The sequence below is a fragment of the Myotis nattereri genome, assembly GCF_964212035.1.
Source record: "Myotis nattereri genome assembly, chromosome: 3".
NCBI lineage: Eukaryota > Metazoa > Chordata > Mammalia > Chiroptera > Vespertilionidae > Myotis > Myotis nattereri.
The window spans coordinates 198,336,490-198,359,576 of record NC_138077.1 but is presented as its reverse complement, the minus strand read 5'-3'; the positions used below and the strand labels follow the sequence as shown (position 1 = coordinate 198,359,576).

The 23,087-nt window shown below is 40.0% G+C and overlaps 1 protein-coding gene across 2 annotated transcripts in view; it reads left to right on the top strand.

Moving 5' to 3' along the window:
* The window catches only part of EPB41 (erythrocyte membrane protein band 4.1), a 164,156-nt gene that overhangs the window by 67,083 nt on the left and 73,986 nt on the right, over positions 1-23,087 (top strand). For both annotated transcript variants that reach the window (XM_081087827.1, XM_081087828.1), the window contains exons 3-7: positions 5,059-5,271; positions 7,133-7,237; positions 11,025-11,067; positions 18,459-18,534; positions 19,210-19,428. In XM_081087827.1, coding sequence (XP_080943953.1) covers positions 5,218-5,271; positions 7,133-7,237; positions 11,025-11,067; positions 18,459-18,534; positions 19,210-19,428 — 497 coding nt within the window. In that variant the 5' untranslated portion in view covers positions 5,059-5,217. The remainder of the gene's footprint in view (positions 1-5,058; positions 5,272-7,132; positions 7,238-11,024; positions 11,068-18,458; positions 18,535-19,209; positions 19,429-23,087) is intronic.

Genomic DNA, 23,087 nt, shown 5'->3' with positions numbered 1-23,087 from the left:
GCGTCATAGCGACTGGTCAATCGGTCGACCTGTCGACTGGTCATAACAGTCGCTTAGGCTTTTATATATAGTTCATAGGTCACAGGTTTGGGCTATACAGTTTTATTAGAATTTTCTAAAGTATTACATGCATTTCTAGAAATATTGTATAATAAATGTGCTAAGAGTAAAATTTAGGATAAAGTTGTAATTACATACTTGCTAGTAGTGAAACAAGATTGAACATAAGATTTACTATATAGTGTAATAGTTAAGAATGCAGGCTATGAAATCAGACTAGAGGGTTCAAATCATAGAGAAGTGACACTTTTGCTTTATCATTTTCCTCCTCTGAGGATAATAATATCCACCTCATTTGGCAATTATGAGGATTAAAAGAGATAAACATGTAAAGTCTCAAGTTATTGCCTGGCATTTAGTAAGCACTCAGTATTAGTTATTGTTACTCAGTAAAGGCCAAGATACACTATATATCTTAATATTGTTAATTTTATTTGAAGAATACCAATAGTTAAATTCTACCCTCTTTCAGGAAGCCTGGTACTTTCAAGAGGTTTTTAACTGCTTTTTTGGGTCCTCTGCTTTATGTAGGGAAAAATCCATATCTCATTGTAGTTAGCATTTGAATCAGGGTCATTTTGTCTAAAGATCATAGTATTTGTACTGAAGTTGAAACACATGACAGACAAAATTCTAGAATTATTTAAAATCTCATTCATTGAAATTTCATTAATTCAGAATTGGGATAAATTGTGTTTAGGTATTTATCTACATATAAAGAAAAAGAAATAAAATAAATAATAAAATTTCAAGAGGATATTGTTTAAAGGAGCAAACTAGGGCAGCAGTTCTCAACCTGTGGGTCGCGACCCCTTTGGGGGTTGAACGGCCCTTTCACAGGGGTCGCCTAAGACCATCCTGCATATCAGATATTTACATTATGATTCATAGCAGTAGCAACATTACAGTTATGAAGTAGCAATGAAAATAATTTTATGGTTGGGGGTCACAACATGAGGAACTGTATTTAAAGGTCCAGAAGGTTGAGAACCACTGATTTAGGGCTTTATGGAAGCTAGTATTTAAAATCACAGCATTGTGGATCAGAACCTTATTGCTTAACCATATTTCTTACTTGTAGGAGAATTTCATTTGTGTGGTCCTTTTCTATCCAGAATTTTTAACAAAGTGTATTTGCCTTATAGGACTGTACTATTCTTCATCTAGAGTGCCTTAGATTTTGTTGGAAGCCATGTGTCAGTTTTTAATATTTATTTACTCATTAAACAATTGTTTATTGAAAACCTACTATGTGTACCAGGCCCTGAATATACATTAGTAAATAAAAACTATAATATGGTAAAGAAGTTTGATATGATGAATTTTGGAGCCAGACTGATATGTGACTTATTAACTGTATGATCCCAAGTTACTTGAATTTCTCTGGCTTTAGTTTCTTATCTGTCAAATGGGGATAATAATAGTACCCTCCCCAGAGTTTGTTCTGAAGATAAAATGAGTTCATATGAGTAATGCTTTTGTATTTGTTATGTAAATGTTTGCTTTATTTTTATAAAACAAATATCATCCCTACTCTTGATGACTTTATAATCTAATGGAGGAGACAAAAAGTGGTAAATACAAAATAATTATTTATCATAATAAGTGTTATGAAGGCAACACAGAAGGTACTGATTTGAAGAATAGGATGGGTAGGATAGCCAATGAAGGCCTCTCTGAAGAGGTTGCATTTAAGAGGGTCATGAGGTTTGGAAGGATCCTTTTAGACAGACCTCTTCCAACATGTAATGCAGGCGCCAAATAATTAAATTCTTTTTCCTAAAAGTCAGCCATGTATTCTTTTAAATGAAAAGAATTTTGTCGTGCTTGAAAAAAGTCTGCCAAAATCTTATTCCACTTAGTTGTATCGCTTTGGGATATAAATGTAAATTATACAAAGATACATTCAAAGATGGATAGAGGTAAAAAATAAAAATAAAAATAGCCTCATAACAGTTCAGGCACCAGGAGACCCATATTTCAATTTGTCTCTTGCTTCTTTATTTTTATTTTATTTATTTTTTAAAATTAAATCTTTATTGTTCAGGTTATTAGTTGTTCCTCTTTTTTCCCCCCATAGCTCCCCTCCACCCGGTTCCCACCCCACCCTCTGCCCTCACCCCCCACCCCCACTGTCCTCATCCATAGGTGCACGATTTTTGTCCAATCTCTTCCCGCATCCCCCTCACCCCTTTCCCCCCCAAAAATAGTCAGTCCATTCCCTTTCTGTGCCCCTGATTCTCTTATAATCACCAGTTTATTCTGTTCATCAGATTATTTATTCACTTGATTTTTAGATTCACTTGTTGATAGATGTGTGTTTGTTGTTCATAATTTGTATCTTTACCTCTTCTTCTTCTTCCTCTTCTTAAAGGATACCTTTCAGAATTTCATATAATACTGGTTTGGTGGTGATGAACTCCTTTAGCTTTTCCTTATCTGTGAAGCTCTTTATCTGACCTTCAATTCTGAATGATAGCTTTGCTGGATAAAGTAATCTCGGTTGTAGGTTCTTGGCATTCATCACTTAGAATATTTCTTGCCACTCCCTTCTGGCCTGCAAAGTTTCTGTTGAGAAGTCAGCTGATAGTCATATGGGTACTCCCTTGTAGGTAACTGACTGTTTTTCTCTTGCTGCTTTTAAGATTCTCTCGTTGTCTTTTGCTCTTGGTATTTTAATTATGATGTGTCTTGGTGTGGTCCTCTTTGGATTCCTTTTGTTTGGGGTTCTCTGCACTTCCTGGCCTTGTAAGTCTATTTCTTTGACCAGGTAGGGGAAGTTTTCTGTCATTATTTCTTCAAATAGGTTTTCAATATCTTGCCCTCTCTCTTCTTCTGGCACCCCTATAATTCGGATGTTGGTACGCTTGAAGCTGTCCCAGAGGCTCCTTACACTATCTTCGTATTTTTGAATTCGTTTTTCATTTTGCTTTTCCAATTGGGTGTTTTTTGCTTCTTTGTATTTCAAGTCTTTGACTTGATTCTTGGGATCCTCTAGTCTGCTGTTGGAACTCTGCATAATATCCTTTATTTCAGTCAGTGTATGCTTAATTTCTAGTTGGTCCTTTTTCATAACCTCAAGGGTCTCACTAGATTTCTTGAGGGTCTCACTACATTTATCGGCGGTCTCACCAGACTTTTTGAGAGTCTTACTAAATTTTTCGGCAGTTTCTAGAAAGTTCTTGAAAAACCTTAAAAGTGTGGTTTTGAACTCTATATCCAGTCGTTTGCTTTCCTCCATTTCTGTCATTTGGGACCTGTTTCTTTGTCTCCGCATTTTTTATGCTTCCCTGTGTTGGTAGAGTGGCTTTGTGTGCTAGGTGTCCTATAGGGCCCAGTGGCTCAGCCTCCCCAGTTACCTGAGGTGGATACTCTTGGTGTACCCCTTTGTGGGCTTTGTGCACAGTCTTGTTGTAGTTAAGCCTTGATTGTTGTAGGTATCACTGGGAGGAATTGACCTCCAGGCCAATTGGCTATGAGAGTCAGCTGTGTCTACAGTGGGAGAACTTTTGTGCCGGAGACACCCTTCTGGGGCAAGACTTGCTTCACTGGGGCTTTGGTGCTCACTGGGTCTGCCCCCTGAGTGTGTCCCTTATGGATCTGAGGAGTTGTAATTCGATGGTCCCCCTCTGACCACTGGGTATACTGCCTCTTGGATCTAAGGAGGTGCTAATTTAGCCTCTGCCTGAGGCTACCCAGCAGGAGCTACGAAGAGATCTGCAGATTCCCCTTCCTTGTTTGGGGTTTGGAGGTGCCCAAATGAGGCCCAGCTGTGAAGCAATGCAAGCTGCTGTGGGGCCTTGGGCCTTCTCTTGGAAGTTCTGGGTCTGTCTGGCCCAGCTGCAGTTTGTTAGGTAATTTTCAGATTGCAAAGGGCCAGGGCATTCATATGCAAAAGCTCTGCCGCAGCTTTGGTGGGGCGGGGTCTCAAGGAATCAACAGGGTTGATCAAGCAGCTGTGGCTGATCCTCAGCCCTGCCCTAAGGGGCCCCAGGTCTCAGTGTCCCAGTAATTGCTGCAAGCACCTTTGAGAGAAAGCCGCCCTCAAGTTCCGAGTTCTTCCCGCTACCAGACAGTCCAGTTTCTCCCTGTATGAGTCTAGGTCTCCAGAGACTCACCCGGAACTGGAGTTCAGAGTAGTCGGGGGCCTGCAACTCCCTCCCGACTCAAAAAGACATCCGCGTCCTCAGTTGCCAGCCCTTGCCGCGTGTGCCTCCGTACCTCTGCACTTCTGCACCTCCTCTGAGTCTCAGTGTGCTTTTCTCTTTCCTTCCAGTTGTAGAACTTCCACTCAGCCAGCCTTCCTGTGGTTCTGGATGATGTCCGTTTTGTCTTTTAGTTGTATTTTTGAATTTGTTGTGGGAGGCAGCAATTTCTGGTGTTTACCTATGCCGCCTTCTTGGTTTCTCTCTGTCTCTTGCTTCTTTAAACCTTCTTTGTATTTATCATGATTGATACCTGGTATCAGTTAATTGGTAGTTACAGTTAGTCTACTATATATGTTTATTTGTGCTCTAAAATTGGTCCCAAGAACCCCTCTTAGCCATTCATAAAATTTTGAATACATGACAAATCACATCTCATTTTGCAATTCATTAGGCTACCTTGTTAAAATTGAGGAGCATGGCACAGAGATGTTAAAATTTTGATAGGCTTTAAAATTATATAATGGCATAATCAGGAAGAATATATAATGCTGAAAGCAACAGAATGGTGTCCTCTAATTTACCTGAAACCTTTGCTTATTGATTTGAAAAATGGGATTCTACCTTCCGTTATGTAGTTTTAAGAATAGGAGAGTCTGTAGTTCTTTTGGGAGATCGTAATATCTTTCATAGAAAAAATAATTATTTAATATTAGCATCACTTATATTTGTTTCAACAGTTTTTCTTCTTCAGTTAGTATTGTTAGTGGTAGCATTATTATAGGTAGAAGTATATGCAGCATGTTTTGTTAAATGTCTTTATTATTGACTTGGTGATGTCATGCATATGTAGCCTGCTCAGGAAGAACGCACAGAAGATCCAGATTTTGAAACTAAGGAAGGAGGAGGAGTTGAAGAGTGCTCTAAAACAGAAGTGAAAGAAGAAAGCCCTGAATCAAAAGCAGAAAGAGAATTAAAAGCTTCCCAGAAATCAATCAGAAGACACAGAAACATGCATTGCAAGGTTTCTTTGTTGGATGACACAGTTTATGAATGTGTTGTAGAAGTAAGTACATTTTAAGTTTCGGTAGTTAGAATTCTTACAAATTATTTCATGTAGGATTGGGTAAGTGGTGTCATGGCCTGAGATAAGACCCAGTATAATGACAATTTTTATGGGCTTAAATGTTAATAGTGATTTTTCTGGAGGTAGAGGTGTAGAAGGATTGATTATGAGTGAGTCTATTTTCTTCAGGTTTTTTTTTCTGCATCTGTCAAATCTTGTGAATTGAGTATATGTTACTTTTATAGTCAAAACAAATTTTTTAAAATATTTTTATTGAATTTTAGAGAGAGCGGAAGAGAGGGAGAGAGAGAGAGAAACATCAATGTGAGAGCAAAACATCGAAAGGCTGCCTCTTGCATGCTCCCCCAATTGGGGATCAAGCCTGCAGCTCAGGCATGTGCCTTGACTGGGAATCGAACTGACAACCTTTTGGTGCATGGCATAATGCCCAACCAACTGATCCACACCAGCCAGGGCCAAATTATATTTGTAAAAAAAATTTACTATGTGTTCACTTCTGCTCTCCTCTCTAAACCTTGATAAGCTTTAGTTTATTTAATGTATTTCTTTATCCCCGTTATATAGGATATAAAAAATTTAAATCAAGTAATGCTAATTCTTAAAATTCTCGATTTTCTGAAAGAATAAAAAATTGAATCAAGATTGAATAAAAATGTGAGTTATTCAGTTACTCTTTTGCTCCTTCAAGACAAGTTAAAATCCTTAAAAATCTATTAGCTATTTTTTAAACTAGAGCAGTAATTGTCAATTATATGCTTGATATAAAGCGATTGTTGTGAAGAATTCCCAAATCATCTATGTCATTTAGAGTGAAAACATAGGTGAGAAAATGGTGTAATATGAATGGGTTAAGTCTGAAAGTGAGTTAACATCTATATGAATTACTAATAGTCATTAAAAATAACTCAGCTGATTGAGAGGACATGCCATGTATATGTTCCAAAAATTATTTCTAGTTTTTGACATTTAAAAAATATATTTATCAGAAGGCATTAATTAGCACATTTGATTCTTCCCTCCCACCCCCCAACTGTTCCAGTCAATAGGTAGGACAGGTGTAAATACAAAAGCTAATGTTCAGAAAGAGTGATTAGATTAAATAGACTCAGATTATTTAGCTAGTATATGGAAGAGCCAGGATTTTTTTACTCTAAATCTTAGCTCCTAAGTTAGGGAATTTCCTCACTATAAACAGGAATATAAGTACCCACATTTGGCAGTTGTTTATTTCCTAGGTAAAGAGATATTAAGAAAATGATTCGTAGCACATCTGAAAGAGCAACTGCAATAGTTAATATATGTAGGTATCTAGAATTTTACACTCCATGCATTTTTTCTGAAAGAGATTGAACGGACTTGAGACATAGTTTATTCTCTTGGGACATTTGGTCTGAGAATGATAGAGTATAATAATTTCCATAGCCACTAACTGTCAATGTCAGCAGTTGGTTCAGTTAATTCAGATGGTCACGATGACTGACAGCAGCCCATAGCAAGCTTCAGGAAATATTGCACCAAAAAATAAAGAATGTCATGTTTACGAAGGAGGTGAAGTGGTGGTGGTAGATGGAGGGAAGCTGGAATTTTGCTTTGAATTGTAGCATTATTTCCAAGTCATTGTAAGTGTGTTGCATATATAAGTTGACAAGTTGCTTCTTATGAAGCAAGATTTTTATAACTCACATTGTTCTACTTATACTGTGTAATCCACTTAAATGTTAGCTATTAGCTATTTTTTAAACTAGATAAAAGAGGAAATTGGAAAATGACATTTTATTTTATTTGGCGATGAATACAGGAATAAGAGGAAACCTCAACTAAAATATGTATATCTTTGCAGAAACATGCAAAAGGACAAGATTTACTTAAGCGAGTGTGTGAGCACCTCAATCTTTTGGAAGAAGACTACTTTGGTCTAGCCATTTGGGATAATGAAAACTCCAAGGTGAGGAAATTGCTGATAATGTAAGAAGCTGTGTTGTTAATTAATGTATTTTATGCCTGCCTCTCCAAGACACGGTGCACTTAGAGTTATTCTTATTTCTCTAGACTAGAATGAACATTTTAAAGAAAAAATATCATTGCTGCTGTGTTCTTTCATCATTGAAAGTATCTATTGTTTAGTTTTAAAAGACAGGCAAAGTACAGAACTTTGATATCCTGATTAGCAAGTATATACCAATCACCTTATGTTTTATTCATATAGTATTTGATCTAGTATGTAGCAGGTTTATAATAAATGTTTGTTGAATGGATGGTTCTATCATAATTATCATACTATAATCATAGGATAATTATGATATACAGGGATTGGCAAAAGTAGGTTTATAGTTGGGAGTATGCAAAACACAGAGTTTATCCTTGTATTATTATTTATTAATTATTGTATTATTTTCCATATGAACAACTGTAAACCTACTTTTGCCGCTGCAAACTTATAATTTGAAAGTAACATTATAAAAGAGAATAAAGTCCCAATATTGCTGAAACACTTATACAATGAATCTGACATTTTCTTTCAACCTAAAAGAAAACCAGTAAAGTTAATTGAAGGAAATAAAAAAAGTGTGAGAATATAGAGGAGGGAAGAAAGGTTAAAAGTCAAGGGTTTTTAAAAAATATATATTTTTTATTGATTTCAGAGAGGAAGAGAGATAGAAACATCAGTGATGAGAGAGAACCAATGATCGGCTGCCTCTTGCACGCCCCACACTGGGGATAGAGCCCACATCCAGGCATGAGCCCTTACCAGGAATCTTATCATGACCTCCTGGTTCATAGGTCGATGCTCAACCACTGAGCCATGCTGGCCAGGCAGAAGTCAAGTATTTACTTCAGAAAGCTTGAATTATTTCCTGGGCCAATTAACTGAAAATTACAAATATTTAGCTCAAACTTTAATGATGAAGACTTTAGTTCAGTTTAACAAGTATTTGCAGGTGCTGTACTAGATGATGTGGATATAGCTGTAAATAGGTAGACACAGTCCTGCCCTCTGGAGCTTACAGTGAAGAGTGATGGGTGTCATACAAATGGAAGTACAAGACATCATGGGAGAATGTAGCCAGGGAAGTCCTCTCTGGACAGCTGCTTCCTAAGCTGAGACCTGAAGGATAAAATGGGATAGTGAAGTGGAGAGAGAAAGGCCTGGAGTTGAGAGAGTAGCCTTGGAGGAACTAGGAGCCATCCAGCCTGGCTTACTATAGGGAGTGAGGAATAGAGTAATAGATGAATGTGTGGATGAATTATTTTACCTTAGGAGTGGGAAAATCACCTTTCACAGGCAAATAGCAAACACTAGTATAATGAATATTACATTAAGAGTGTGAGGAATTTAGTTTTTAGTTATCTGAAAGGATGGATTGTGTTCTATTGATTCATGACTGGCTTTGAAGGGCAAATGCCAGTTATGATTGTTTTTTTATTGTCTGGTAAATGAGAAAGACTAAAATCAATTTTGTAAACATACTTGCAGAGTAGGAGGCCATTTTGGGGATCTTATCTTTTGCTAGGAAGATTTGGGTTGACATCACTAGTGGACTTGTTTATTTTTAAAATATGTTTTTATTGATTTCAGAGAGAGGAAGGGAGAGAGAAAGAGAAACATCAGTGATGACAAAGAATCATTGATCGGCTGCCTCCTGCATGCTCCCTACTGGGGATGGAGCCCGCAACCTGGGCATGTGCCCTGACCAGGAATTGAACCATGACCTCCTGGTTCATGGGTTGAGGCTTAACCACTGAGCAACACCAGCCAGTCTAAATGTGGCTTTTTAAAACATGTAAGCAGTGAAACCTAGATTACTTGCACTATAGTGTCTATAAACAACTTAAAGTTCTTTGGTCTTAATGAGAGACAAAGAAGAAACACCCAGGTTACCCCTTTCTGACAGGGCTTAGACAACTGTGTGCCTAGTTTTATACTGTAAATTAATTTTATATTGTATTATTTTTAACATATATTTCTTAATCAGCTATGGTAATTGTGGAAGCCGGGGAGATAAAAGGAAACTAGTCCTCACTCTTGTGCTTATTGTCTGTTATAGTAACTATCCTATGTAATAAAAGGGTAATATGCAAATCGACCAAATGGCAGAATGACCGGTCACTATGAAGTGCACTGACCACCCGGGGGCAGACGCTCAATGCAGGAGCTGTCCCCTGGTGGTCGGTGCGCTCCCGCAGGGGGAGCGCTGCTCAGCCACAAGCCAGGCTGATGGCCGGTGATCTCAGCAGTGGTGGAGGGAGCCTCTCCGGTCTCTGCAGCAGCACTAAGGATGTCCAACTGCGGGCCTAAGCTGTTAGTTGGACATCCCTTGAGGGCCCAGACTGCTAAGGGGTGCAGGCTGGGCTGAGGGACCGCCCCCCCCCCCCTCCTCCAGTGCACGAATGTCGTGCACCAGGCATCTAGTCTTTATATAACAGTTAAAGTGGTATGTGGTTAAATAGAAAATTGTGGTATTCAAGCTCATTTCTTTGGTAGGGCAAATGGGATGCTCACCTGTGCTTTGCCCTTGTTAGTAGAGAGTGAAGAGGGAACACCTTACTTCTCTTGTCTAAATACCACTAAAATTCAATTTTAAACTTTTTAGTGGAGGGAATGGGAAGGGATTGGGAAGAGGTGTGAGAGGAGCTCCTGGGATGCTGGTAATCTATATATATAAAACCCTAAGTAACCGGAATGACCAGAACGACCAGGATGACCTGTCGCTATGACTTACACTGCGTGGTGGTGGGGCCGGCCGGTCAACCTCCCATGGCCTCTCCCCCTGGCTGGCCAACCACCCCCGGCCCCTCTCCCAGGCCGGCCCCACCCCCGATCGGCCCACCCCCACCTCTATCAGAGTTGGGGCTGGCTGGCCAACCTCCCGCGACCCTTCCCTCCGGCCAGCCTCAGCCCCGATTGGCCCCCTCTACCCCAATTGGGGCGGGGCCAGCCGGCCCCCACCCATGCACAAATTTATGTACTGGGCCTCTAGTGCTGTTATATATTTGCTTTGATAATTTATGTACTTTTCCATATGCATCTTATGTCAATAAAATCTTTGAAGCAATTCAAATTAGAACTTTCTGTGTTTAAACGTTTCCCAAGGAGCCTATGAAAGATGTTAAGGGGGAGGCTCTTTTCACATACAATTATTTTATATGGTTCACCACAGTGCTGGGAAGATTTTAAGTGGGATTGGAAAACAGTGAAGGGAGGGGTTAATGTGGACAAGAGTAGTCAGGGGAAACAAAATAGTCATTCAGTAAACATTAACTGAGTGTGAACCATGTGCCAGATGCTGTGCTGACATAGAAAAGCTGGAAAAATAAGATCTGGGTGATGTCAATAATCCTGGTTATAGGTCTCTACTAGTTGTTATAGTGTAATAAAAATAACAAGTGCTTATTTAGCATTTCTTGTTTACTAAGAGCTTTATATACATCAATTCATTTAGTCTTCATAATAACTCTATGAGATAGGCACTACTACTAATATTTCATTCTATAGATGAGGAAACTGAGGTATAGAGATGCTAAAAAGGGACACTCAGCTAGGAAGTAGTGGAGCTAGGATTCCAGCCCAACTGTCTGGCTTTATATTTCTATGCTATGTGAAATTAATACGAGAATATTGGAAATGTAGGTTGACCTAGAGGCACTATTTGAAATGGTCAGTAATCCTGGTTCTGGTACTCTCTTGTTTATGTTTTGGAAATTTGTATGAATGCCTTTTCTTCTTTTTACAGACATGGCTGGATTCTGCCAAAGAAATAAAAAAGCAGGTTCGTGGTAAGTAAATATTGCCTTTTTGTATAATTCTTTCTTTTAGTAGGTCAGCGGATTTCCAACCATTTTCTGGCTGTGGGTCACTTTAGAATCCTGACTATAGTAGATGGCTTTGAAATTGAGATAAAGCCTTCCCCTGGAAGGAGGAGATTCCATAATAGAGAGGTACAGCAGTGGTGAACACTGTTAAGATGTAGGTCAGATCTTGATGATTTTTTTTTTCCTTTTTTACAACTAGGCAAAGTTGGGGAAGATAGGTTGAGAGAATCAGAAGGTGGAAAAGAACAGAGATGAAAAGAGAAAAAGGATAGGGGAGTCAGTTCTCAAAAGGGTAGTGATTGAAACTGTAGCAGCCCTCAATTAGAAGTATGCTGCCTGATCCTGTCCTTTTTAAAATGTTCTGGACTATTGCATTCTAACTGTCTCCATGATTTTCTCTCTACAGTTCGCTTTGTCCCTTTTCAACATTCTTCTTCCAAATTGAAGTATAAGAATAGATAATAAGAATTCTTTGCCAATGATCCTTTTGACATTGTGGCTTTCTCCTAGCTTCAAACCCTCTAGAACAATGGTTCTCAACCTTCCTAATGCCACGACCCTTTAATACAGTTCCTCATGCTGTGGTGACCCCAAATTTCATTGTTACAAATTGAACATAATTAAAGCATAGTGATTAATCACAAAAACAGTATGTAATTATATATGTGTTTTCTGATGGTCTTAGGCGACCCCTGTGAAAGGGTCGTTCGACCCCCAAAGGGGTCACGACCCACAGGTTGAGAACCGCTGCTCTAGAACATATCACTGCTGCCCACCCTGCTCCAACTAATGTCTAGGAATAGATATTTCTAGGCCAGTTAAGTATAAATTAGTATTTTCTAGCCCTAGGCCCAATGGGATGGCTAAAGGATAGAGACTTTCTCTCCCCAACACCCCATTTATGACTAGATGTCCTTTTAATTTAGTTTATTTTGAGGAAGCTTCTAGGAACTGAAAGATGTTATTCATCATGATAAGAAGTTTTAACTTTTAATCACCTGGAAACAAATTTTTTTATTTGTTTCTTAAAAGAAAGCACTTTTATTATGGTGAAACGTTTTCCTTTAGACCATATATATATCAATCTCTATTACAAAGATTAGGGCGTTTCTTATCTCCATTCCAGGGAGTAAAGATTATGTAGCTTAAGCATGATTGTTCGTAGTTAAAGTGATTAATTACCCACCTGGCATTCAGTTAAGAGGTTTTATTCCCTCCCTAACTTCAGGGGAAAATCCCTACCTGGGGAAACAACCTTTTTCAGAGAGGTGACATTGGTTAAAACACATAGTGCCAAGAAGGTGAGCAAACATATTAAGAACAGTATGCCATATATGCCAGGTCCCTTGAAACAGCAAGCATGGACCGGCTCCCGGCAAATTCCCCCTTTTTTATTTTTTAAAAGCGGGCATTAAAAAGAAAACCCCGAAATGCTCTCTTGTATCCATTTTAAGAGTAGGATTGGCGCTTTCCGCTATTACCTGAGTCCTGATCTATCACCCCAGGGAGAGCTTGCCAATCCTGCACTTTCCCGGAGTGGAAAGGCTGCAGTGGGGTTAAGGATAAGGCTCCTTGGGCCTACCTCCTCCCATGCCTTTACATTTACCTTTCCTTCCTCAGAAAAGCATGGACATACTTCTTGTATAAAACGTTCTGTCTGACTTGGAGTAGCCTTAATTCCTCTGCTAGCAAGCATATGTGTTAAAAGATCAATACAGAGTCTTATTTCTTTAGACTCAGTATGGCACATCTTCTTAATCTAAAGATCAATACAGAGTCTTCTTTCTTTGGACTCAGTATGGCACATCTTCTCAATCTAAGTTCTGTACTATCCACCTTCTTACCCTACTTATCCTCTATAGGGGGGTCTGCAGTACCCTGGTGGAGCCCTATCCGTCCCGAGTGTGGGGTTCTCAATGGGGAGGGCTTACCTAGGGGAATCCTGTTCCAGGGGTTCCCAAAGGTGTGGATGGAGTCGGCGAAGACTATCCACCCTCTTTCTACGGTGGAGTCCTATCCATCCTGAGAGTGGGGCTTACCTAGGGGTCCCTGTTCGGGCGCCAGATGCCGGGGTCCAACCCCAGCAGGTCCAGGGGTTCCCAAAGGCGTAGACGGAGTCGGCGAAGAAGGAATGACACGGAGACAGCGTTCAGTTGATCAGCAGCCTAGCCAGGATCTCCAGCCAAGTTCTGGTCTCGATCTCCAGAGAGGTTCTGCTGTTTATTGTCTTGTTACATCCGTATTTATCCCAGTTGATTTTAATCCTGTCAATTTCTATTACAAAGGTTAGGGCGTTTCTTATCTCCATTCCAGGGAGTAAAGATTATGTAGCTTAAGCATGATTGTTTGTAGTGATTAACTACCCGCCTGGCACTTAGTTAAGGAGTTTCATCCCCTCCCTGACTTCAGGGAAAAATTCCTACCTAGGGAAACAACCTTTCTAGGAGAGGCATCCCCTCCCTGACTTCAGGGAAAAATTCCTACCTGGGGAAACAACCTTTCTCGGAGAGGTGACCTTGGTTAAAACACTCAGCGCTAAGGGGAGCAAACATATTAAGAACAGTATACTATATACGCCAGGTCCCTTGAAACATATGCTGTGCAGATGTTTCTTTCCTGCAGCGACTGTGTCAAGCAGCAAGGATGGACCGGCTTCCGGCAATGTGTGTCTTAATATAAATATGCATTGAACATGTATGTTTTGATATAAGCATTTAATATTTATATGTATTTAATATAAATATGCAACCAGCCCTAGTCAATTTTCTCAGTAGTTAGAGCATTGGCCCAGGGACTGAAGGGTTGCGGGTTCAATTCTGGTCAAAGGCATGTACCTTGGTTGTAGGCTTGATTCCGACCCCAGTATGGCATGTGTGGAAGGCAATGTGTCTCTCTCACATCGATGTTTCTCTCTCTCTGTCTCTCCCCTTCTCTTCCACTTTCTCTGAAAATCAATGAAAAAAAATATCCTTGGTGAGGATTAACAGAAAAATTTTTTAAAAAATGCAGTCTTTTATGTAACACAATATAGAGTATTTTTCACCATCAACATATACACATTTATTTCATCCATTAAAAATTTTTAATTGATTATATAGTTGTGACATATTACATATAACCAGTACTATTGATGGAAATTTTGGGTTAATCTCAATACTTTGCTATTACAAACAAGGTTGCAGTGAGCATATATTTTATTTATATAATATATATCTGTGTATTATAAATGTCTGTAGATAAAATCTTAGAAGTAGAATAAAAATATGAATATTTTAAATTGTAATAGGTAGTCATCAATAACATTTTTTTCATATTTCAAAAATATAGAAAACTATGGAGTCTAATATAACAAATACCCATGTACTCATCACCCAGAATTAATGTGTTAACATTTTTTAATATGCCTTCCACATTCTTCTTTTAAAAATGTTTTTATTGATTTTTAGAGAGAGACCTATAGAGAAAAACATCAATGAGAGAGGAACATCATTGATTGGCTGCTTTCCATGCCCCACACTGGGAACTGAGCCCACAACCTGGGCATGTGCCCTGACTGGGAATTGAACCTGTGACCTCTTGGTTCCTGGGTTGAGACTCAACTACTGAGCCACACCGGCAGGCCATGTGTTAATATTTTTAATTTAAAATAGAACCATACAAGGTCTATCTCTTGTTTTCCTCCTAGTCCCATTCCCATCTCCCAATGCATAGAAATCTATTATCATGAATTCGGGGTGATTCCTTTCAGTCCATGTTTCTATATTTTCCTTTCATGTATACCCATATACAGTGTGTGTGTGTGTGTGTGTGTGTGTGTGTGTATATATATAACTTTGTCTCATTTTTTGAAATTTCCCTCTGACCCAATCTTACCTTCTGAGATTTATCAGTCTCTTTCTCTCTCCTTGCAGCTTGATTTTTAGCTTTCTTTAATTCCATTGATTCTGAATAAGAAAGATCTCCCCTATTGAGTTAGGCTAGCACCTCCACACCTTTCTTTCTGGTATAGCACAGAGCAAAGGCAAGAAATCCCATCTATATAGTAAAACACTGATATATAATGTACACAAGTTATGTTTTTAAAAAAATCTATAGCCCAAGTATGCCCCTTCTAAATATATCCTTCTCTCCTTCCCCTACAGAAGTCATCACTGTTCTGAATTTTGTGTTAATGAGTCCATTATATATTTTAATGGTTTTTATTACTATGAATGTATGCTTAAAACTGTTTCACCTTGCCCTAGCAGGTGTTGCTCAGTGGTTAGCAGGTTTGATTCCGGGTCAAGGGCACATATCTGGGTTGCATGTTTGATTTAGATTGAGTGGCAACCAATTGATGTATCTCTCTCCCTCCCTCCTTCTCGTCCTTCCCCTCTCTCTAAAAATCAATGGAAAAGCCTGGTTAATGTAGCTCAGTGGTTGAGTGTTGACCTTTGAACCAGAAGATCATATTCCATTCCAGCTCAGGCCATATGCCTGGATTGCAGGCTCGATCCCCAGTAGGGGGACATGCAGGAGGCAGCCAGTCAATGATTCTCTCTCATCATTGATGTTTCTATCTCTCTCTCCCTCTTCTTTCTTCTCTGAAATCTAAAAATGTATTTTTTTAAAAATCAATGGAAAAATATCCTCGGGTGAAGATTAAAAACAACAAACAAGTTATGTTTATATTATATTGTAGTGTATGAAGTGTGCAAAAGCATTATGGCTAAGAAAACAATGTACATACCTTAATTTAAAAATACTTTATTGCTCTAAGGAGGTAAAAGACCTGTACTCAGCCCTAGCTGGTTTGGCTCAGTGGATAGAGTGTCAGCCTGCGGACTGAAGGATTCCGGGTTCAATTCCAGTCAAGGGCACATGCCCAGGTTGCGGACTTGATCCCCAGTAGGGAACATGCAAGAGGCAGCCAATCAATGATTCTCTCTCATCATTGATGTTTCTATCTCTCTCTCCCTTCTCCCTTCCTCTCTGAAATCAATAAAGACATATTTTTTTAAAAAAATAAAAGACCTGTATTCAGAAAACTACAGGACATTGAAAAAAGAGATAGAGGAAGACATAAACAAATGGAAGAATATACCGTGTTCATGGATTGGTAGAATCAACATCATTAAAATGTCCATACTACCCAAAGTAATCAATAGATTCAATGCAATCCCCATTAAAATACCAATGGCATACTTCACAGACCTAGAACTAACTCTTCAAAAATTCATACAGAATAAAAAAAAAAGATCCTGAATAGCTGCAGCAATCCTGAGAAAGAAGAACAAAGTTGGAACGATCATAATACCAGATGCCAACCTGTATTACAAAGCCACTGTTCTCAAAACTGCCTGGTACTGGCACAAGAACAGACATATAGACCAGTGGAACAGAACAGAGAACCCAGAAATCGACCCAAGCCATTATGTTGAATTAATATTTGACAAAGGAGGCAAGAGCATACAATGGCGTCAAGACAATCTCTTCAATAAATGGTGTTGGGAAAATTGGACAGTTACATGCAAAAAAATGAAACTAGACTACCAACTTACAGCACACACAAAAATAAACTCAAAATGGATAATGGACTTAAATATAAGATGGGAAACCATAAAAATCTTAGAAGAATCCACAGGCAGCAAAATATCAGACATATGTCATAGCAATATCTTTACTGATATAGCTCTAGGGCAATAGAAACTAAGGATAAAATAAACAAATGGGACAACATCAAAATAAGAAGTTTCTGCACAGCAAAAGAAACCATCAACAAAACAATAAGAAAGCCCACTGCATGGGAGAACATATTTGCCAATGTTATAGCTGATAAGGATCTAATCTCCAAAATTTATAGGGAACTCATACATCTTAACAAAAGGAAGATAAACAGTCCAATCAAAAAATGGGCAAAGGACCCAAGTAGACACTCTTTGAAAGAGAACATAAGAAAGGCCAAGAGCCATATGAAAACATGCTCTAAGTCACTAATCATCCGAGAGATGCAAATCAAAATGACAATGAGGTATCATCTCACACCTGTCAGAATGGCTATCATCAACAAATCAACAAACAACAAGTGCTGGCAAGGATGTAGAGAAAAAGGAACCCTTGTGCACTTTCGGTGAGAATGCAGACTAATGCAGCCACTGTGGAAAACAGTATGGAGTTTCCTCAAAAAATTAAAAATGAAACTCCCATTTGACCCAGTAATCCCACTTGTAGGAATATAACCAAGAAATCAGAAACACCAATCAGAAAGGATATATATACCCCTATGTTCATAGCAACACAATTTATAATGGCTAAGATTTGGAAACAGCCTAAGTGCCCATCAGCATATGAGTAGATTAGAAAACTGTGGTACATCTACACAATGGAGTACTATGCTGCTGTAAATAAGAGAGAACTCTTACCATTCGCAACAGCATGGATGGACATGGAGAGCATTTTGCTAAATGAAATAAGCCAGTCAGAGAAAGATAAATATCACATGATCTCACCAATTTATGGAATATAATGAACAACATAAACTGATGAACAAAAATAGATCCAGAGACAGAAGCATCAAACAGATCATCAAACCTCAGAGGGAAGGCAGGGGAGGGTTACGGGGTGTTAAGAGATCAACCAAAGGACTTGTACACATGCATATAAGCATAACCAATGGACACACACACTAGGGGGGTGAGAGCATGTGCTGGGGGGTGGGAGTGGCCGGGGAGAGGTCAATGGGGGAAAAAGGAGACATATGTAATACTTTAAACAATAAAGAATTTTAAAAAATACTTTATTGCTAAAAAATACAAACCATCATCTAAACCTTTTGGAAAAATGGTGCCAATAGACTTGCTTGATGCGGGGTTGCCACAAACCTTTAATTTGTAAAACCAAAAACAAACAAAAACACATTATCTACAAAGTACTATAAAGCAAAGTTCAATAAAATGAGGTATGCCTATATTGAGAGATGTCACAAATAAATAATGCTGTTGCCAAAAGAGAACATTCATGTATCATTCATATGACCTCTGAGCACCCACAGTAGTATACTAGTATAAATCATATTTTGAAAACTATTGCTATAAACATGTCTGCCTATAAGATGGTTTCCTTCTTATTTTGCCTATATAGTTTTAGTCTTTTGTAAACAAAACTGTATTAAGTTGATTAAGAGAAAAATGAGACCCTCTAACTTTACCTCTTAAGTGGTATATAAACAAATTTTATAAAAATAAAAATATTTCATTCACAAAGCATGAAAATATTAAAACCTCAGGAAAAATAGGAAAAATAGAATATTTTTAGGTATTTCTAACAATCAGAAACTTAGGCATAAGCATAAAATTCTTTTGCGTTTATTTTTACAGGTATTCCTTGGAATTTCACATTTAATGTAAAGTTTTATCCACCTGACCCAGCACAGTTAACAGAAGATATAACAAGGTAAACAATTTATTAATAGTCAAATATGTAATAAGTAATTCTCATGATTATAAACTCTGGGAATTTCTCTTCAGAATTGACGGAAAATGATGAGCTATTAAACATAAGATAAAGTTTCTGATCATATTCTAGTGAAAATGTATCAATAATGTCATCTTTGAATCTGAAGGGCAATGTCTACGCATTTGGCAAAGCAGTGTGAAAAAGGCCCAATTTCAGAGCCAAACAGCCTTTATTACTACCTAACATTGAGCACGCTTACCTTTTGAGGCAGACTCCTCATCTTGTAATCTAGCAATAATTCCCCCCTCACAAATTATTTTTGTGAAAGTTAGTTAAGTTGATATGTGTATGGTTCTTACTGCACTCAACAAAACATTAGTTTCTTTACCTCCTTCAGACTTTCCCTCTTTTCTTTCTAAACTTCTTTCCAGCAATGACTCCAACATAGTCACAGGGAATTTTCAAACACACAGAAAAGAACAAATAATAGTGCAAGAAGCAACCATAAACCCACTACCTAGATTGAACAATTATTATTATCGCATATTTACTTAATCACTTTTTTGCCCTCTTCCCTTTTTTCCTCTCTCTTCCCCTTTATTCCTTTTTCTCTGTATATATTTTGTTATTGTTGTTGCTGACATGGTAACATCTTTTCTCTTTTGGCTATAGATATTATTTATGTCTTCAACTTCGACAAGACATAGTTGCAGGACGTCTGCCCTGTTCCTTTGCAACTTTAGCTTTATTAGGTTCTTATACCATCCAGTCTGAGCTGGGCGATTATGACCCTGAACTCCATGGTTCGGATTATGTTAGTGATTTTAAACTGGCCCCAAATCAGACCAAGGAACTTGAAGAGAAAGTCATGGAACTGCATAAGTCATACAGGTAAATATGCCTCCAGAGTTTGTTCTGTGTTTGTTTTGGCAATAAGTTTAAACCCTTTACCTGGTCTTAATTCACTGTTTGCTTTAATGGGAACTGGTGCCACAGAATGAGTCAGCATAAGCTCAATTCCCTCCCAGTTCATTAAGTCATTTAAGTCCTCTGATCTCAGTTTTCTCATCAGAGTAATGGGTGTTGCATTGTGGGAGAAAACAAAATGAGCTAATATATGTAAAGTACTAAGCACAGTGTCTCTGGCACATAGTAGGTGTTCAATAAATGGTAGCTATTTTAATATTACTAGAGACCCAGTGCACTAAATCGTGCACTTGGTGGGGTTCCTCAGCCCAGCCTGCGCCCTCTCGCAGTCTGGGAGACCTTGGGGGATGTCCAACTGATGGCTTAGGCCCGCTCCCCTTAGTGCTGCCATGGAGGCGGGAGAGGCTCCTGCCACCGCCACTGAGCTCGCCAGCTGTGAGCCCTGCTCAGAGCTTCTGGCTGAGCAGCGTTCCCCCTGTGGGAGCACACTGAACTAGGGGGAGGCTCCTGCATTGAGCGTCTGCCCCATGGTGGTCAGTGCATGCCATAGGACCTGTCGTTCCACCGTTTGGTTGATTTGCCTTTTATTATATAGGATTGCCATACCTTATTTTTTCAAATTTTAAACTTATACTGTATTAAGCATCTTGAGATTCTAGTGCAGGGTTTCTTAACTTGGGGTCTATATACATGGATAGACTTCAGAGGGCCCATGAAACCCCAGGAGGTATTTTTTAAAGTCTTTATTAAAGTTACTGCTTTTTCTCATGGAAATAATTGGTAATGTTGGGAGATAGCAAAATACTTTTATCAAAAGCAGGATTTATGGTCATACTGAGCTGGATTACATTTTTGGCTCTTCTTGGTCATGGCCTTGGGACTTTGGGTCATTCATTTAATTTCTCGGGTTTTTTATATGTCTGGTAGAGATTATTTACCTCAGAGGAAATAGGATGGTTGATAGGATTGGGAAAGATAATGTGTGGAAAAACTTAATACAATGTCTTACATAGTGAAAATTCAATAAATGTTAGCTAATATTAAAGTTCCAATGTAATTTGTGTTTCTTCCTACCATACTTCCCATATTTGACTTGCTATAACTAAATTTTGTAAGCTGCTTTAGCATACTAAGGTGAATGTCTGATCTTGGCCTTGAGTTAGTACCCTGAGTTATGGTTAGCATGAGTAGGTTACAATGTTCCAGAAGGTCATACTGCTGAGAAATCCAGAATAGTCTTATAGGCTTTACATGGTACTAACAAGTATTCTGTCTAGACATTGAACAATCTTGTTTACCTTGGAGTGGTTCCAATAGGATTGCATGCATTGAGATGCTTTGAGTAAGGGACCTTTAACTCAAGTTGCCCAAGTTCTGTCTGCCTTATTGCCCCTGTAGTGTACATCAGTCATGAGAACCGTAAGGATTTTAAGTCTACAACCTATATAGCAATAGCCTTATAAGAATAACCCTATTCTCATGAGGTCACCTATTTCCAAAGAAACACTAATATCTAGGACCACCTAAATATACCATTTTCTACTTATTAATGATTATAACTTAATGATCTTGCATTGTCCTTAAATACATTTTTAATACTTTTATTTATATTCTGATTATGATTCTAGAAAATTTTATATTTATAAAATGTATATATTCACACACATATATCCGTGCAAAAGCAAATAATAGGAACAACCAGTTAAAGTAATTTGGTTTGTTAGAATGTCAGGATTTAGGGGAATGCTCTTTTTAGTTTAAAAATAATTTTTATTATTGATAGTAAAATCTTGGGCAGTCAGTAAAATAGTAAAAGAAAATATTTTACTCTTGCTGTGTAGCCAAACAGCAGATGGTGTCAGATTATGATTGAGGCCTTAAATCTATCTCTGATGATTTTTTACTGGCTATTTGATCATAATAGAATCTCAGGTTATCCAATGCTTGGTTCTCCTTTGTAGCATTGTTATACAATCATCATCCTATCTAATAAAAGAGAAACATGGTAATTAGCGTACGACCGCTACCCTTCCCATTGGCTAATCAGGGCGATATGCAAATTAACTGCCAGCCAAGATGGCGGCCGGTAGCCAGGCAGCTTGAAACTAACATGAGTCTTGCTTGCTTCAGTGATGGAGGACTCCAACGTTCCCCGCCTGCCTTGCCGGCCTCTGAGCCTGCAGTTTGAAACATTGTAACAAATACAGAAGCTAAACAAAACCCCAGAAACCTGCTTTCAGCCAGCCGGGATCTCAGAGCTGGAGTTACACATTGTTTCGATTATAGAACCCAAACAAACCAGATACCTGCTTTCAGCAGCAGAGGCCTCAGAGCTGGAGCCAGAGCTAAAGCTGGCCCAGAATAAAAAAAAAGAAAAAAAGGAGCAGTTGGGAGCTTCAGTCACCCACCAGCCTGAAAACAGCCCTCAGCCCCTCACCCAGACTGGCCAGGCACCCCAGTGGGGACCCCCACCCTGAAGGGTGTGTGACCAGCTGCAAACAGCCATCATCCCCTCACCCAGGCTGGCCAGGCACCCCAGTGGGGACCCCCACCCTGATCCAGGACACCCTTCAGGGCAAACCAGCCAGCCCCACCCATGCACCAGGCCTCTATCCTATATAGTAAAAGTGTAATATGCCTCCCAGCACCGGGATCAGCGGAGCCGCGAGGCCTCCCGGCACCGGGATCAGCGTGACGGGGCAGCGCCCAAACCCCCTGATCGCCCTGCGGCTCTGTGTGTGACAGGGGGCGGGGCCACAACCTCCCTATCCACCCTGCTCTGTTCGTGACAGGGGAAGGCGCCCCAACCTCCTGATCAGCCCTGCGCTGTGCCTGATACGGGGGAGCTCCCCAGCCCCCTGATCGCCCTGCGGCTCTGTGTGTGACAGGGTTTGGCGCCCCAACTCCCCCTCCCCCACAGGCCCTGCTCTGTGTGTGACAGGGTAGAGCCATAACCTCCCCATCGGCCCTGCCCTGAGTGTGAGAGTGGCGGCGCCCCAACCCCCTGATCCGCCCTGCTCTGTGTGTGACAGGGGGCGGTGCCCCAACTCCCCTATCGGCCCTACTCTGTGAGTGACGGGGGGGGGGGGGGGGGAGCTCCTCAACCCCCTGATGGGCCCTGCTCTGTGCGTGACAGGGGGGAGCTCACCACCCCCCTGATGGGCCCTGCTATGTGCGTGACAGGGGATAGCGCCCCAACCCCCTGATTCGCCATGCTCTGTGTGTGACAGGGGGTGGCACTGCAACCTCCCCATCGACCCTGCCTTGAGTGTGACAGGGGGCGGTGCCCCAACCCCCCAATAGGCCCTACCCTGAGCATGACTGAGCGGGGCATCGCAACCTCCCAATCCGCCCTGCTCTGTGCATGACAGGGGGCGGCGCCCCAACTCCCCAATTGGCCCTGCTCTGAGCCCGACCAGGGGCTGCACCTAGGGATTGGGCCTGCCCTCTGCCACCTGGGAGCAGGCCTAAGCCAGCAGGGCGTTATCTCCCGAGGTGTCCCAGACTGCGAGAGGGCACAGGCCGGGCTGAGGGACCCCCCCCCCCCCCCGAGTGCACAAATTCTTGTGCACCGGGCCTCTAGTCATAATTATAAGCAGCTAATTATTGTGTATTATTATGTG